The sequence below is a fragment of the Coturnix japonica genome, chromosome 1 (assembly GCF_054131305.1).
Source record: "Coturnix japonica strain WE chromosome 1, WE-NBRP24, whole genome shotgun sequence".
NCBI classification, from domain to species: domain Eukaryota; kingdom Metazoa; phylum Chordata; class Aves; order Galliformes; family Phasianidae; genus Coturnix; species Coturnix japonica.
This window is the reverse complement of record NC_140663.1, coordinates 120,648,787-120,667,047: the sequence shown is the minus strand read 5'-3', so window position 1 is coordinate 120,667,047 and position 18,261 is coordinate 120,648,787. Positions and strand designations below refer to the sequence as shown.

The 18,261-nt window shown below is 41.8% G+C and overlaps 1 protein-coding gene across 1 annotated transcript in view; it reads right to left on the bottom strand.

Moving 5' to 3' along the window:
* Positions 1-3,842: 3,842 nt before the first annotated feature.
* Positions 3,843-18,261, bottom strand: part of ATP10A (ATPase phospholipid transporting 10A (putative)) — a 106,205-nt gene continuing 91,786 nt past the window's right edge. Inside the window, exons 14-21 of the mRNA XM_015851029.3 lie at positions 17,894-18,215; positions 16,276-16,352; positions 13,361-13,486; positions 8,937-9,137; positions 6,678-6,758; positions 6,491-6,595; positions 5,978-6,165; positions 3,843-5,185 (exon numbers count right to left, since the gene is read on the bottom strand). Coding sequence (XP_015706515.1) covers positions 4,480-5,185; positions 5,978-6,165; positions 6,491-6,595; positions 6,678-6,758; positions 8,937-9,137; positions 13,361-13,486; positions 16,276-16,352; positions 17,894-18,215 — 1,806 coding nt within the window. The 3' untranslated portion in view covers positions 3,843-4,479. The remainder of the gene's footprint in view (positions 5,186-5,977; positions 6,166-6,490; positions 6,596-6,677; positions 6,759-8,936; positions 9,138-13,360; positions 13,487-16,275; positions 16,353-17,893; positions 18,216-18,261) is intronic.

Sequence of the window (18,261 nt, the reverse complement as noted above, 5' to 3'; positions counted from 1 at the left end):
GTTGAGAGGCCTCTCCACTGCTTTCCTTGACAAAAGGCCCCAAAAGGGACAGGGTTTTCTCTTGTTTCTAGTCACAGAATCACTGATCCCCAGATGGCTGACACTGGCATGGGCCTCACTCAGAATCACAGAGTCATAGAATGGCTTGGGTTGGAAGGGACCTCAAGGATCATGAATCTCCAACTCCTGCCACCCCTTTGCCACAGGCAGGGTCACCAACCTCCTCATTTAAAACTAGACTGTCTGCTTTGGGGCTGCTGAATCCATCCATAATTCTCCTTACTGATGCATTACATCTGCACAATCCCATCTCTAGTGGCTTCTGCAGTGCCTTTGGCACACACCTCAGAGCATGGTGTGTTGTAGCAGTATGGGTGTCCTGAGCTTCCACACGCATTCAGTTACGGAAGTACGTCTGAGTTTACTGTGAGAGTGAACAGTGCCTGAGGCACTGAGCGGCTTGGATCAAAAACTCAAACGTGTGAGGTTATCCCTATTTCTAGTTCAGGTTTTGATGTAAATGTTGGGATTAGGGCAGGAATTGCAACTGCCAGATGATTCAACACGGCACAGTTCTGATGTAGTTTATTTTAAGCTTAAAATATCTGCAGCTGGTATTAGTGCAAAGCCTTTTCATGAAACACCTTTAGTAGATAAAGCTCCCCAAATCCCCCATATCTGCTGTGTGTGGATCGGGTGAATGGCCAGCGACACTTGGGCTGTGAAAGCCTGGGGTGGAGCCCAGTGTGAGCGTGACACCGGGATTAGGGGTATGGCCACAGCCATATCCAAATGGATGAACCACAAAGAAGTTAGTTCCCGTAAATAAGAGCAAGGAATACGGAATATTGCAACACTTAATTCATAGCTCTGTTATTCAGAGTCGTTAATTTCAACCTGGACTTCTTCATCAAGCAAAGGCTGCCAGATGTAGCAGGGTGATCATTATTTGAAGCCGTGCTGCTCATGGACTGGAAATGGGTATTTTAAGGGCCTCGTGGAACCGTGCATACAAACAGTGGTAGGCTTTGAGAGCATCTGCCTCACGAGTTTCAAGTTTTCTTTTGTAAGACATGACCACGGTTCAACTGTGCCAACAGGACTAACTCGAGAAGTTTATTTGCACTTGATTAAAATCAATGTACACGGCTTCCAGAAGCTATTGGTGTTTGCTTAGCTAAAACGTTTCAAATATTAATAGCAGCTCCAAGTTGTTGACAAGCCCTAAAGCCCAGTAATGTGCTTTGATGTGTTTGTCTTCTGGCAGCTGAAGAGAGAACTCGATCTGAAAGGAGAAGAACGAGTTCGCTTAATGTTTTCTTTCCAAATGTGAAATCTGTTGGTTTTTTGTTTTTTTTCCCTTTTAATTTTTTATCCTCCTCTCCGTGGTTGAAATTCCACTTATATTATTTCAGTATTTATCTCTTACTGACTTTGTACCAACCAATTGCTGTGCCCCTGCAGATCTCGCTGTGTACTTCTGGCACGCGGAGGCCCTGATGTTACAGATCTCCCTGTCTTGAGCTCACTGCACCATTGAGATCAGCGGGATTATTTAGTTTATTTCAGATTATATTTGCACCATTGTCGCTGTAACAAGATTTTTTTGTTTTATTCTTTAGCACAAAGCTTTTACACTTTATGCATTTCAAAACATGTCCCTAATGTATCTTCTAAGTATGGGTTTGTCTTGCAACAGAGCGCAGTACTTATTGAGGTCTGACTCCCAGCTGGAGTAAATCAGATTGCAGAAACCAAAAGCTGCAGTGGCGGACCTTGATCTACAGGGAATGATGAGCTTCCCTGTACACACGACACAGGTATGCCATATACACACTCAGGGCAGCAACACAGCCATGTGGCACTGCATGAGCACCTCTCAGCTTCAGAGCAACCCTTTCAGGGGAGGTTCAGTTTGGATATTAGGAAGAATTTCTCCTCACACAGAGCAGTGCTGCAGTGGCACAGGCTGCCCAGGGAGGTGGTGCAGTCACCGACCCTGGAGGTGTTCAAGAACCGTGTGGATGTGACACTGAGGGATGTGGGCAGTGGGCATGGTGGGGGTGGGCTGATGGTTGGACTGGGTGATCTGAGAGGTCTTTTCCAACCTTAATGATTTTATCTGTCAGAAGGCAATGCTAGCAAAGAATTACATTACTTTCTATGAGAGTATCTTCCAATATGGTTCCTGGTTATACTCCAACCCTTTTTGTTGCCTGCACCAGGCCATGATGTGGAGGTAATTCAATAAAGTGATTTGTGCCTGCCTGCTCAGTCCTGGAGCTGCTGCAATTTGCTATCTGTAAGGCTTGCCTCAGGTTCACAAGGTACTGCCATGTTTGGGCTAGGAACAGTAGCCAAGTCCTCAAAATACCGCTATCTAACCTTGCAACACATTACCTGCACTGTCATCCCAGCAGATGGACTACCAAGATGCAGAAGGCTGGCAGAATAAGCAGAGGTTGCCCAGGGAGGTTGTGGATGCCCCATCCTTGGAGGTGTTCAAGGCCAGGTTGGACGGGGCCCTGGGCAACCTGATCTAGTAAATGTGTATGTTTGGTGGCCCTGCCAGGCAGGGGGGTTGGAACTCCATGATCCTTGAGGTCCCTTCCAACCCGGATCATTCTGTGATTCTGTGAGAGGTGTCTGCATGGGGAATCCTCTCACCCAGCTGAGAGAGTGCAAAAGGTTTCCACACCTGAGCTGGGCTGCGCAGTTCCCCTTCCTAGATGACAAAGATAAAGAAGAGCTTTGAAGGCAGCACACCCCTGCCCTGCTGGAGCAGCAAGCTCATATGCTGGCACCACAGTGCCTATGCCTGCCCACCTTCACTGAGCTCACAGCCTGAACTTAGTTCTGAGTCAGCCACCTGCTTATAACTCTTCACAGAAGGCACTGCCAGCCCTGTGAGTCCCTCAGCATATCTGCTCTATCTCTAATTAATTCTAATTCCAAAACATAGTTTAGCTCCATGTTGACGTGTCACATCTGATCAGGGTAACATGTTTACAGGCTGATAGCTCTTAGATTGCTTTTGTGTCTTCCTTTCAAGGGGCACTTCCCACTCTCTTATTATCAATTCTGTCTTTGGGGAAGAGGCCACTCACTGTGTAAGTCTTAAAAGATCCCAAGCAGATTACAACATGACACATGATAGACACTGTGACTTAACTGGCTGAGTAGCTCCTGTGGGACATGGAACTGTTCTGCCAAGAAACACAACATGAAGGGAACAAGCTCTGACCTGGAACAACCGATGGTAAACAAGGCAAAGACAGCCTGAAAACCTGTGCTGAAGGAAGCGTGGCAGGGAGCTTATAATGAACGTGTGACAGTGTATGAGACAGCCCAACAGCCCCCCAAGGGTAAATGCTCTGGGGTCTGACAGGTTGACGCAATGCAGCCACATGCCTATACACCAACAGTGCTTGTGACACATGAAGTCTGCTCAGGCACAGTCTCAAAAGCAGTGCAGCTCCCTGCTTTTGATACTGGAGCTATCTATCTTTAGACAAGGCTCAGGCACTTAGCTATGTCTGATCACCAAGGGCTTGACAGAACCAACAGCAAAGATGTGAACAAAACTTTCCTCCCAACCTTCCTGTTAGCAAGCAGGATTGACTCCTGCAGCCAAAGCAGCCCCTCCAGTGCAGAGCCCCAACACAACAGATCCTTCCACATTAAGCTCTGTGCCAGGCACCACCTCTTTGCCACCCAATATTTCCAAACGCAAATGGAACTACCAGATGTTGAACAGCCAGATACAAGGCCAAAACCAGCCAAATGCCAGATACTGCAAGTGAAGCGTCGAGTTAGTATTAAACGCCAGACTGAGACGTCACTTTACAATATGGATGGTCATTTATTTATTGTTTTATCATGACACATAAAAATGCTATGGCTGCAATATCAAAATATGGTGTCACTTATAAAATACCAGTATTATGAATGCGGTGGTAGCATACTGTTAACATTTACAGAGACGTGTGTCATAATTCCACAGTCCTGCCAAATGTTTTGCTCCTATGACAAAACCCCCTGGCAAGCAGACAACAGATAGGATGCAGAGTCCTATCTGTTATCATGGTTTTGCATCTTTGATTACTGAATGGTCTATAACGATATCAATGATTGGTGCTGGATCTCATCCTTTTGGGTATGTCAGAAAGGTCCTTTGCTTTTACAGTATGTGTCAGAATAAAAGAGAAGCATCTGAAAAATAAAGAGACGGCATTTCCTTATAAAATGAGATGAAAAAATAAAAAACCATATAAATGGAACATTCAAGTGTTTCTCTTTATATTTAAAGCTCTTATTTCAATATACTGTATTTAAAACATTCTTAAATAATCACTCTGTACCTTTGATTTTCTGTTTCTTTTTTTCTTTTTCTTTTTTTTTTTTTTTTGGAAACAAATAGAGCAATCTCACTATAAATGTGTGCAAATAGAAAATATATAAATATACTTGAGGCCCACGTCATAAAAAGGTGGACTCGGAATTGTCACTTTTCCAATGGTCAGCTGGGGTCCCTTTCATTTTGTCCTGGAAGATATTTGAGCTCTGTTCTTTAAAGTCTTTGAAGCCCTCCTGCAAGGAAGAGCCAAGCACACACATACCGTCTTGTGTTTCATTTTGTAAACTACTTGATGACACCTGTAAAACAGTTCCAAAGCGACTGAACAGTGGAGTTGATGTGATCCACTTCAACAAACTGAAGTCTGTTTGGTCGACTGCCGAGCTCCATGGGAAAGTTGCTCCCATGGGAGACAACTCTGTCTCTGAAGAGCTGTGATTAACTTCATGAAATCCCACAGACCTTTCCTGGCTATGTGCTGATGAGGGGAGACTGCTTTCCTCATAATACAGAGCACGCTGGGGAGAGGCAGACACAACCTGATCTGTTGCACATTCTGCCTTTGTGCGCTCTTGGAAGAATGACTCATCTGTTGGAGATGCTGGCAAAGGCGTGTTTTGGTTGTAAGGCTTAAAACTGTCACTGGCATTTGAGACAAGGTTTGGCGAGAAGCTGTTTGCAAAGGATTGTTTCTGATGTATTGGTCCTTTTTTGACATTCAACTTGGTCAGAAGCTGGGTGCGAATCTCTGGAGATAGTTTACTCAACTGGCGTCCAAGCTGAAGCTGCGTTGGAAATAGCGTTCCCTGAAGGGTTCTGTACAGAAATCTGCAAGAAGAGAATATGCATATGAAAGGAACTGAAAGAGAGGGGGTACTCAAGTCATCTTCAAGAGTATATATAAAAAAATGTAAAACACAGGAAAATAAGAGATTTATGTGCCCTTCTTATGTTTGACACAAGAGAGATTACTGGTGAAAAGTTCTGACTGCTGTGCTAACTTGTGGATTAATAACAAGAGGTGTAATAAAAATGTGTTTTTAGCCAGTGATCTACTCTGTGATGGCATATGGTCTTTCATCTTTCCCAGTGTGGACTCAAAGGCAAAGGGTCGATCAGTTGGTAGGAAAGGCTTCTTACATCCATAAGGAGGCAAGTAAGTCCACAACATGGGTGCAGTCTGCTCTAGTACCAGATCTGGAGGTTGGCGGCCCTGCTTGTAGCAGGGGGTTGGAGCTTTATGATCCTTGGGGTCCCTTCCAACCTCAACCATTCTATGACATACTATCAGAATTTCTGTATTGTGCATGAGGACAGGTTAAATCTGGAAGCATCATGGAAGCACCTCACAGGATAGAAAATCCCTGCATGGCCAGGAGCTTCAATCTACACCAGTCTACAGGAGCCAACTGTTCACAATTATTCCCTTCCTGTGGTGCAGAGGTAGGAGCTTCTGTCTCTTCCTGTGGTCAGGAGCACAGAAAAGGTTCAACAGCCTGACTTGATATAACGACCCATTAAAAAATGTTTTCATGGCTGATAAGACACAGAGAGGATGTATTTCTTGCCCTCGTAATCGTATGCATGAAGTGCTTTCACATATGAGAAAAGATACAATACCTGGGCAGCAATGCAGCTACTGGTGATATAATGCAAGTGAAGTAGAACATCGGGTCTCCCATCAGTCTTTCCATAGTCCAGTAGGGATTGGAAGGAGGATGGCATACGGGGCAGGAAGCATTGTAAACCAGAGCCACGAAGAAAAATAAAAGGATACTGAAGATGCAAGATGACCAATGGAGGAAAGTCTAGAACAACAAAAGCAACAACAAAAGAGCAATGATTCTTTCTGTTGTGAGAAAATGATTCTGAGTTAACTGTTGTTAATTTCTTAAGCCAAATCCATGGACGGTAATGAATGTAGAGCCTTGCATTTTCAAAGATTCGTATTAGATACAGAGCACTACAATGCTGTGCACAAGTCACAGTTCAAAACCTTTTTCATGTTTGCTTAAAACCCTTGATAAAAATAGAATGCGCCGAGTGAGCGAAATGAACATCTTGTGTTTTGGTAAAATTATACTAAGGAAGAAATGCCAGAGACCATTTTTGTAGATACTGTGGGTACCTTACCCAAGTTTTGGTTTCAATAGCCAAATGTAATATGATGGTGAAAAGCGCTGTTGTGGTGATGGGAGTTCCCCAGGAGAAAATATCCACCTCTGAATCATAGTAAGTCTGTAAAGAAGGAGACAGAATTTAGCCCCAGCTGTTACCAGTTCTCCTCAACATGCCTAAATGTCTTAAACCAAACACTTACAAAATAAGGGATGAAGAAGCAAACGAGGCTTTGATACATAGCATCAATCATGTTCATCCAAAACATGTGTGGTTGATACTCCTGTGGAACAAAAAAGAAAAGAAGGAAATCAGAGATGCTATTTGCTGGGCTAGGTATTCTTGAATGAACATTCCAATGGACCCTTTGGCTTGTGCCACTGTCTCCAACACGTTGGTGATCAGCTGGGTACCACTGGCGATGAATTATGGAGTTTATCTGCAAGTCACTCCATTCTAGGAGGAGAATCTTCTCCTTCATTTTTGTCATTTATGAAGGTGCCCAAATTTATGCACTGCAGTTACACCAGTTATTTCAGGAGGTCTCTGAAGTGAAGGCATGTGAGTAAATGGGTTTTAAATCATGTGCAGCATGTGCACCCAAACACGGAATATATATTTGCAAGAGAGAAAGAGGAAAATGCATAGATGCACTGTCACAACAATGACCTTCATTGAAAATTCATGTAGGAATGTATGCTGTGTTACAAAAACACATACAAAACATATTTATCTGTATAATTTATCTGTGTACAGATACAAAATTGCTTGCTAAAAACAATACTTAATCTACCACTTTGCAGTAGTATGAATGATCATAAATAACATTGAGGCATTAGGAAAAATAACTTATAAATGGAAAAATACGTATTTATTTATTTGAGGATGCAGACTCTGTCTCTAGCCACCAGGCCCATCTCAGATTTTCCTCCCTTGGAAGAATATCACAGCAGCCTAAAAGCAAAAACTGAAAGATGCTTAGAAAGAATGTTGGTGTCCTTCTGCCTACTGTAGTAACATGTGAAAAAGGCCTGGAATAGGTTGCTCAGTGCAACTGTGGAATTTCCATTCTTGGAAATACTCAAGATTGGACTAGATAAAGCTCTGAGCAACCTCACGGAGCATTGAAGTTAGGCTAGTGTGGAGGAGGGGGCTAGACAAGATGATTTCCAGTTATCTTCTTTACTAGGAGAGTGGTGAGGTGCTGGAACAGGCTGCCCAGGGAGGTTGTGGATGCCCCATCCCTGGAGGTGCTCAAGGCCAGGTTGGATGGGGCTATGGGCAGCCTGATCTAGTATACATGGAAGTTTGGTGGCCCTGCAAGGCAGGGGGGTTTGAGCTTCATGATTCTTGAGGTCCCTTCCAACCTGGGCCATTCTGTGATCTTTCCAACCTCAATTATTCCAAATTTCCACAGGAGGTACCTTTCTGAATGCGATCCTACTTGAAGCAGGACTTTTGGCAAGTTTTTAGATGTCTTTTTAAGGTATTCGGAGAAAACATTCAGCGGATTTCAAACAAACTTAGAATAGTCTCTGTGCTTACTGATGGGAAATAATTGCACTGTGCGCTGGAGGTTTCTCTCCCCAGTTTGCCAGCTGAAGGCAGGCAGACACAACTACCCAACAAGCTTATGCTGTGATTCAGTTTCAATGAAATGTAAAAAATGGGAAACAGGTGCTGGGTGAAAAAGCGAATTTGCACTAAGGCACTAAAAATAAGTCGCACTAATTTGTTTTCCTCTTTCCAACAGTGTCTAGCAGTGTGTCAACAAGGACACTGAGAGGCGAAATGGTCACTGCCTCCCTCAGAGAGCAGCGTCAATACTTTTAAGAAAGGCTTTTTCCTTGAAAGCAACAACTGGATGTGGATAGTTTTGCCAAGCAGATTTTCCCACCCTGTAGCTGTAATTGTTGGAAATGGTTTGGTTTCAATCTCTCCTGCAATTCCTACTGTCTTCTTTGTGCAATTTAAGTAGACAGGGACAAGGTGTTTTCAAGAAAGCTTTCCGAATCTGTTGTCTGCTGCTGATGACTTCCCTCAGAGCCTATCAACCTCTGCGCTTGCTCCTAAAGCCATCTTTGTCTTTTGTCTGCTCCTAAAGGGCTGTGGCTTGAATCTGTGACTAGGTACGCTGAGATACGACACAAAATTCACTCCAGCAGCTATTTGTGAGTCCAGATCATGAGGGAGGTGTTCAGCTCAGGCTGATTTGAAGTGCCCATCTTCCCATCTGATATGTATTTCAAAACATAGCTGGTCTTCTTTGTTGTTGATGATGTTTTAGATGTACTTTTGACACCTAAATACTTTGACTCATATGAGCATTAGCAAGCAACAGTAACAATGACTTTCCAGATCTTTTTATTAGTCATGTGCCCGCTGGGAGCCAGGCTGCTTTCCAGTTGAAATTGAAGTCATCTAGGAAAAAAAAATAATTACAAAAAGCAGAAGCTTTTACCTCCATATTCTGTCCACTTTTATAAAGCTGAGGTACAGACAGTAACACTTCAGCTGGCACGTCCTTATCCAGCACACCAGTAATCAGTTGTGGAAGAGAGGAGAAAAGCAAATTAAAGAAGATGAGATACCACTGGTCAACCATCGATGAGCCAGAGAACCCACAGTAGAACTGGTACCAGAAAAGAAGGGCCACGAACATCTGAAAGAGAATCAGCAACGCTGTAAATATGAGAGGAGAGACTGCATCATCATCCCATTCTGAAATCATTCCAGTTCTGCAAGGCCCTACCCATTTACCCTAAACGTGTGAGTTTTCCGGTGAAACCTAGACCTGAACTCACTGTTCCTCATGCCCGTGACATTAAACTAAGCTGCATTTTGACAAATCTGGAAGTCTTTGTGCTTATGAGTGCTGGCTGGCTTCACACAAAATCAACTTTCAGTTCAAGTGAAACTCAGAAATGCAATTTAGTTAACCATAAAAAGCTCTCCCAACTGCAGCTGACCTCTAGGTATTTGAGTACTGATCCCACAGCACCTACTTTGCTGTCATAAGAATAAGCATTTCCATAATAACACCTTCTTCAGGTTTAGAAGGCTCAGCTAGCCTTCAAAGGGTAAATGCAGAGCTCTTCCAAGACCGACGTGAGACTTCCAGAAGCAAGACAGATGAAACAAAAGGGTCTAACAAAGTGGTTTTATCTGTTCTGATCTTTGTGCTTTGAAATTCAGCAAATGAGCAGCACAATGAAGACTCCTCTGTCTTCTTTACTCTTCGTTTGAAAGAAGAAACTGATTGCACAGACACCAATGGGACTGTTCTTGTAGTTTGCTTCTACCTACTTCTACAATCTCTGCAACACAAAAAATCCTAAGGATTTTAGGGCTCAAGAGAGGTGCTGATCTCACTTGCTAGGGGAGGTTTGAAGTCTAGAAACAGGCGCAGGGCTTGGTCCTCCTAAAATTCCAATTTTAATTACTCTTTGTAAAGTGATTAACACTACAGAGAAGGCAACCTTGGCCTCCACTGTCCCTCAGGGGTTCTCCTCATTTTAACCATGAAGGAGGGAAATGACATGACCTCTCCCTTCATTTCCTCTTCTTTTTATATTCTGTTCTCCAAAGCTTTCAACTCGCTGGAGTACGTTAACCCTTCTTCATCTTCAGGTAGTTAGAGAAAAATTATTTATTCTATCTGAAATTCAGATGTGGAAGAAAAATAGCCACAGTTTGCTCAGGCGCTGAAAACCACTGTAAAGAGAATAATAAGTATGTCTGCAGAGGGAAACTGACTCAAAACAGGAGGCTAAATCCTGCTATACATATAGATGGGTATACAGAGAGATATACAGTACATATGTGTTCAGGCAATATGTGCATACTACACTGTAGTAGTTTGTATATCAGTAACAGCATGTCTCACAATCTTTATAAGTTAAGCAGTAGTGTATTCTTAAGATCTCCTCTAGAAGTGCTTCATATATTTCAGGAAAAATGCCTTCCTCTGTTAACTGGGTTAACAGAGGTTGTGATCAGCTGGCTGGAACATGGCAATTTCATTCATAACTGAACAGACTTTAAAATTTATTTCCTTTCCACATCCAAAAGACAACGAAACTTCCTGAGTCTTTTCACAAAATGGAACTGCAATAAGTACATGGATTTACAGACTCTTCTCTTGCTCACTTGAAATGAACATAATCCAGCTCATCCTGCACCTAAGAAATTATCCTCTCCAGAGCCTTGCTAAAATGCCCATCCTGGAAACAGTTTGGCTTTGACAAAAATGGGGAGTTTGATGAAAATACACTCAGATGAGAGTTTTCATACTACTTCCAGTATAGATGTCAGCAGTGCTGTTAAAGAAAGCTGTACAAATAAGTGGCACTTCAGTAACCAGTGAATTAATTTCTCCCCCCTCAAATTTTATTTCAGATTAAGCAACTGTTTGATTTAAAACACAGCATCTCCTCATCTGTGTACATTACCCACCTGAAAAACAGTCAAAACAAATTAAATTTAATGAGTTTTTGATGTAAAAATGGAGTTAGATTTTTGATGAGAAAGGTTTCTTTCTTTCTTTTTTTTTCCTCCCACATGAGTCTCTTAGGAATTTGGCCCCAGGTGGAAGACCTCAATGAATACAATGCATATCAAAAAGTGTCTGACGCTCTCTAGCAGAGGTAAGGCATTAAGGAGAGCAAGCAGTGCATGCTTGCACAGTAGAAGTTTGTTTATATAGAGTCCCTTTGTATCATGCTTGGTTATTTCCAGTCATGCTATGTTTCAGTTTACATTTTATTTGTATTTTTATTCTCTCTTCCAAGCCAAACATCTTTTTGGATAAGTCGTCCGAGTTTCCAAATGGCTTTTGCAGCAACTTGGAATTTAAGCTTTGAGTTAGGTTCTACGGGAAAATGGAAAGTTTCACAATACACGCAAATGGGAAAAATAACACTTGAGTGAGGAGAAACCTTGCAGAACATTTGCAGTGTAGCTATCTTGCTCTCTGCTGAGAATCATCCAGACTTTTCTCCTAGCAGAAAGATCAGGTGCTCCTATCTTTCATTTTTGAATAATCTTCCCTTCAGGGCAGGCACAGTGTCAGACATATTCATGTCTGTATGCTGGATATCCCACTACAGTTTAGAGACAGCAGAAACAAGAACTGCTCAGAAAGCTCTGATGGCTGCCAAGGCAGAGCCAACACAAAGGGATATTCTTCAGTTATATGTTAACCCTGAGGCAGCAGCTTTTGAAAATATCTTACTAAAAACGGCATAAGAAATAATGCTTGTAATAGTGGGGAGCTGCACTAAAGGAAATGGAAGATTTTACAAGGGCTGAACAAAAATGTAGATATATAAACAACATCTCTGGCTGCTGATTGCTGGAATGTCTTACATGTATTACTTCTTTTTTTATAATATTTATTTATTTATTTTTTAATTTTTTTCTAATTTTAATATGAGATTGCTCTGAAATACACTTCCTGGAAGTGGGAGGTTTGATGTTGTCAAGCCAAAGGGTGTCTTGGAAACGTTCAGTGCTGGGGTTGGAGTACAGATGTTCAGCATCATCCAGGATCAAGCTGTAGTACTCACACATTTGAAAACCAGCATATATGTCACTGTTGTGTTTCAACAGGTGGATCTCCACTGACTGCAACATGATTTAAATCCACTTGCTATTCCAGGCTCAGGCAGCAATTCAGACTTTCCAAGCCCCTTCTGGGTTTTTGGATTTTTTTTTGCATGTAGTTTCTGATCAGACCACAGGCAGCATTTTATCATGCTCACGTTAGCACCAAGCTGGTTTATTAATACTTCAGTTCTCCTATATATTCCAAGACTATTTAAAATGTTGAGCATATAATGGTCTTTTCCTGAGAAGATAACTATCTTCAGCTTGAGATCAGACAGAGATTATCCAGACCGAGAGGAATTTACATAAAAAATTACCACGGATTGAAAAATTGAGACTGGATGGAATTTGGAAAGCAACTTTTACGAAACAGAGAGCTGCATTTCTTCTTAGTAACATTTGGATAGTGAGGTCGAAATCCATTCTCCCACTCACGGTTCACACATTATCCTCTGGAGTAAGCAGAGGTCTGAGAGCTCTGGCTCTCTTCTTTTTCCCACTTCTTTATATCCCTGGCTCCTAGGGTGATTTGTAGGTGTTGAAAGCGAGGAGATCTATGTGCCAGCCAGCCACTCCCACACAGCTGATGGAATTCTTGCTTGTCTCGTTAGGCAGTTTCCAATCAATCACCTCTGTACTCTGAGATCAATGCAAAGGCGCAAAGGCACTTTGTTAGAGCCAGGCAGTCGAGCTGCTATGGCTCAGTGCCCAGGACTGGACTAACTCTTGTTTCATACACCAGGGAGGAAACACAGACCCTTAGTTTGTTCTTCACCATGGTGTGCTTCCTTTCTAATGAATTCTTTCAGTTAGCTGGGATCAATGAAAAATCTTTCAGATCTTGGCATCTGAGACATACGGAGATCTCGAATTATCCCAAGTCGCCAGGGAAATTGTACAATGATTCATAAGCAATTACAAGATGGAGTCAGGAAGAGACAACACACCCAACTGCTACTTCGGACCAATGCCGGATGACCTTGGCATTAAAGACTCTCGTGTCTAGCCAGCTAAATTCTGTGAAACTGCTCTATAAATGAAACTTTTCTTAAGTAGTGCTTGTTATTTCTGTTACCTAATTTGCACATTCAGCAGCACACTGTAGCTGTTATGGAGTGAGTCCTGTATTTTTGCAAATGGCAGCCAGCTGTCTTTCAACTCTGCAAGTTTTTTTGCAGCTTATTTATAAGCTGTTTGAAGGCTGACCTAATGCTCACTTAGCACAGAATAAACCCTGGAAACATATGTTGCTACAAAGCTGCCAAGTTAAACACTTACTGCATTTTTGTAGAAGAAATACAGCACCATGTTGGCAAGTCGGGAATAACACCAGTGACCATGAACAAGCAAGAGCTTCTCCAAATGGCGGAACCTTGGGATTGCAAAGTCGCTTGCCATCACCGCCTGTAATGAGAGAAAAGTTGAAAACATTATTGTAAGGTGTCACTTTCAACCCCAACAGTGAATCTAGTCATCTTCTCAGCTTATAAAGTCACTGGAAGTTGTAGTGATGAGGAATCAAATTCATTATAGTGCATGGGAAATGCTGCCTTGGAATTCACGTAAGAAAACCCAGTGGCTTTGCAGAACATGCCAAAAGACCTGGTCCTTGCCCAGCAGAGATGATGGTCTACACTCCAGGTTGTGACAAGCAGATGGAAAGAAAGAGGTGGGAGAATGGCTGGCAAGTAGTTCCATGAGCCTGAGTGCTCAGGGTAATACATGTGTGAGCATCTTGGCAGCTGTAATGTCTTTTTCTGTAAAACCAAAGGGTTACTTCCAGGGCAAAATGAACTGCCAGTGAATGAGACAGAAAAGCACAATCAAGAGCTTGCATCGCAATTACTGGACTTTAAAAGACAAAACAATAAAAACACTGGTTTCAAAGAACATTTGCAATCCTGGCTTACAAAGTTTACTCAGCAACCCTGAGACATCCGTATTTTGAGGAATTTTTTAAATCGTGTGCTAAAACTATGAATAATCACGTTAGATGAGACTCCCCTGGGGTTGTGCAGACTGCCAAATCAAATTGACAACATGAGTCAAGTGGATGCACTTTCTCTCTACTTCTGAATGACTAAAATTCAAGGCACTGTGCATCCAGATGACACCATCCTATAAGTGATGGTTATCACAGACATTTCATGATCTTCCATATCCTGGGATCACATTAAGGTTTAATGTAATACTACCTTACATTTCATGTTATTTTTAATTCTGATATCAGCTATCTTTTCAGAGTTCAGCAAAAGCACGACGAAAGGTGAAAGTCTCCATAGGACCAAGTCTTCCCCATACTCTCTAGGGTATTTTGGCCATGTTTTCGAATGAGACATCTTTCCTTTTAATTCTTCCCTCTTCCTTTTCTTGGCAAACCATCAGAAGGAATCATTTTTCCCAAATAAATGCGCTTTTAGAAGCTATTCAAATAAACTCCGAAACAGTGTGGAATGCAATGTAATTTAAGCCACAGATTTATATAAGCACTGGGACATTTTTTAAACGCGGACCCATCCATCCTAGCATTTCTCAGGTACTGAGATACAGTTGTCACACCCTTACCGCACACATCAGTCAGGTTTGTCCTGCAGATATGTTGCTCTTCATGATTTGAGAACAGAGCTATGCCACATCTGCTTCCCCATCCTCTGCCCAATCTCAGCCTGTCCCAGTATTCAAGCAAAATGGTTAGCTTCTTTGCAGCTCTGTTTCTAGGATATAACTTCACAACACGCTGTGAGAAATGCTTTATTTTTTTGAATTCCATTCTGATTAGAATGAGGAACATGGGAAGACAGTGTTATCCAATTGCATCTGCATGTTTATTTCTCTGCAAAATATAGCCTTGATTTTCACTTTTTAATTTTTTCTTCCATCTTTTTCAAAGGAAAAAATGATTCATGCTCCACACACTTCCATAGAATTTGGAAAGAAATCAGAGTATGTTGCTGTTTCAGACATCCAAATCCTCCGAGCCTTTTGAGTATCTGCATGCGCAAGATTCTGACAGCTGTTTATAGTAAAAAGGCCTCCGAGGTTCTTTGGACCTTGGAGCAAAGGAAGGGACCTACTAATAATTTCCACTCTACTGACCTTTCATTTAGAACAACACAGTTTAATGGGTTAATGAGCAAATAACTTTCAGACTTAAATATACCACAAAGAAAAAAAAAAAGGGAAACAGGGGCATTTGAGGACTTCTTATTGTCAGCGCTCAGCTGAAAGTAGCATGATGGCGAGAGGAGTTTAAACATGCACACCATGTTTGTCTGCATTAGGAAAAAAATGGATCTGAATTAATACAAAGATTCTAAGAGCTGATAAGCTGATAAGACTCAAAGAACCTGGGCAGACCCTTTTTGAATTGGTGGGCTTTGAGGAAACTCCACATTCTCCTATTGGTTTCCTGAACTGCCTGCCAAGTGAAGGTGCAAAAGCTATGCAAAGCTCTTGGGGCTTTGTTATGTAGCAATGAGTATACTTGGTATTAGCTTAGTTCAAGGCTTCCTATTCTCCTGCCCTCTCCATCCACCACAGTCAGATTAAGAGCACCTACAGCTAAGATGCCAAATGCACAATAAGTATCAGAATATTTTTGCGGTAGCTTCTTCTTGTCTAAGTTACAGCTGCTGCCAACTCTGGAGAAGCATTTTTTAAGAAATCTGAAGCCTGAAATCTCTCTTTTTGAATAGCACTGATGGACATCCACTTGCACTGGAGATGACTTCGACTAAACTTCATGGCTAAAAGATACCACTACACTATGCAAACAAACTGCTTCAGCTGGATGGGATTGTGCAGCTATTCCACAGGGCGAGTATAACCAAACAGTGCAAGCGACCATCATGGCAGAATAAGGTGATTCTTATTTCATGTCTAACTAATACATTGCTGATCTTAATTTCCGCATTGAAACCAATATTTATTAAATGATTTCTTAAATTACATTGCTTTGAGGGATCTGTTAAATTGAACTTTCTGAGAAGTTAACGTGCAAGCTGAGCACAGATCTGAGAACAAATACAAGCTCAAACTGAAGTTGAAAGCATCCCTATGAAGCACAACTGGCCCTCAGCATGACTAGCTTCTTTATTTGTGCTGGCTATCCAAAGGCAGCTTTGTCAAGCTAGCATATGGAAAGGGCCTATTTCAATCTTTGTACATGTTTTTCAGCAAATGTGCCACATTACCTGCATGCCTTCTTGACCGGAGATCCCCACACCAACATCTGCAACTTGGATCATACTGACATCATTAGCACCATCACCTGAAGATGAGAAGATACAGTTTTGTTTCTCACAAGTAGACCAGGAAACAGCAAAGCAAATGAAAACTAGTTATTAGTATGTGTTGGCTGAGTACAGGAAGGGAGATGTGGGATTAAAATAAAAAAGCCAGCTTTGGAACCTAAGGTTCAAAGCCTGGCAAAGCTGCTGAGACATTCTTTTCAGTAAAACCTAAAATATCAGCCCTGAACTGAACAAATATGAAAACGCTCCAAGAATGAGCTTCTTAGAGCTCCTGCTTCCTCATAACAGTAAGGTATGATTAAGAATGAAACATGCAGTGAAGATGCCCATCTAGCAAAAAACATAACAATACTAAAAGTGTGGATGAATTCTTGACATGGGTTGCCTAGTCTGACATCATTAACATAGCACTGCAGGCAGATTTATCTGCATGGGTTACAGAATCACCATGTCTTGCTCTTTTTCTAATCACGCTACAAGATGACAAAAGTGATGCCTCTGTTTCTGTAAAAGGGAAGATGGAACAACTCATTTTTTAAACCAGAGCAAGAGCTTGAATTCAACGCACAGGTTCATGTTGCTTAGAAAGACTGAAAACACAAGCTACTCATTCTTCACTATTGTTTTTAATATTTCTGGATAATTCATGTTAACCTGTTAGATGTTTTTGACAATACGTGGAAATGATGATGCCCACGGTCAGTCAGACAAAGACATAAAATAAGCATGAGAAAGGACTACATGTGATAAATGCAAGGGCATGAGGATTCCACAGCACACATTTGGTTCTGTGGATGTCACAGGTGTCTGGCAGTTATGTACTTAGGATTTCTCACAGGTAGGCTCAACCCACTTGTTTATGTGATGAGTAACTAAGATAGGTGGATGAAATATAAGGTGTTTTGTGATTATATATGTTACAATTGTATCTTCTAGTGCAACCTGAGCCTAAACTCGATAGGGAAAGAAAAGCTGGTTGATTTTTCTTACGTAAAAATCATGAAAACGGGAAAGAAGCTGCCAGATTTAAACTAGGATGCATGACAAAATCTGCCCTTTGCCAATTGACTGTGAAGAAGTGTAACAACGGGCACGAGGCCAGTCATAAATTCATTCTCTATATGCATGGCCAATTCATGCCCTATGCTGTACTGCTTACTTGTGATGAAAAATGCAGACCCTTGAGCTTAATCATGGCTAAGTGAAACAACAATGAGCATGCTTTCGTTCTGTGTAATACACTTGATTGCAAAATGGTGCTCTGCACAATATCAGCTAACTCAATTCTTCACAGCAGTGTTTGGACATGCCAAAACCTCAAAGCGTACTGAGCTATCACCAGCAGCTAACTTCTGTAGGATGAAATCCTAGATGCTATTCCAAGAGTTCTGTACTAGCTTTGAATAAATTAAAGTTGTGTTAAAGTTGTCTGAAACCTTTTCAGACACATCTAGAAGGTATGTGAATTGTATGGCAGCTGGAAGGATTCCACTGCAAGTCAAAAAGTCAAGATTCTCAGTGAGCATCAAAGCGGGCTAGTTTAAAATGAGATATTTACCTATTGCCAAGGTCATTGCTTTGAGTTTGTCTCTGACTAGCTTCACTACCATGCTCTTTTGGAGTGGAGTAGAGCGACAACACAGAACTGAACGGCACCGCTTGGCTAGGGCAAGAAATTTATCTTCTAATGTAGGTTCCAAGGCATAAGCTAGAGTCCTTCCATCAATCACCAGGCCCAAGCTGGAAAGCACAGGGGAAGAGGGTGGATAGAGAGGGGTGAACCCAACAGTCATGTTTCCAGTAGCTTCGTCTATTGTGTTGTTTGAAAATTTAGACTCTACGCATTGCAGACACTGCTCCAGCAAGACAGCACATGTCTCCTGAAAAAAATTCAAAATAAATATGTTTGAGAGAAAAGAACATGTA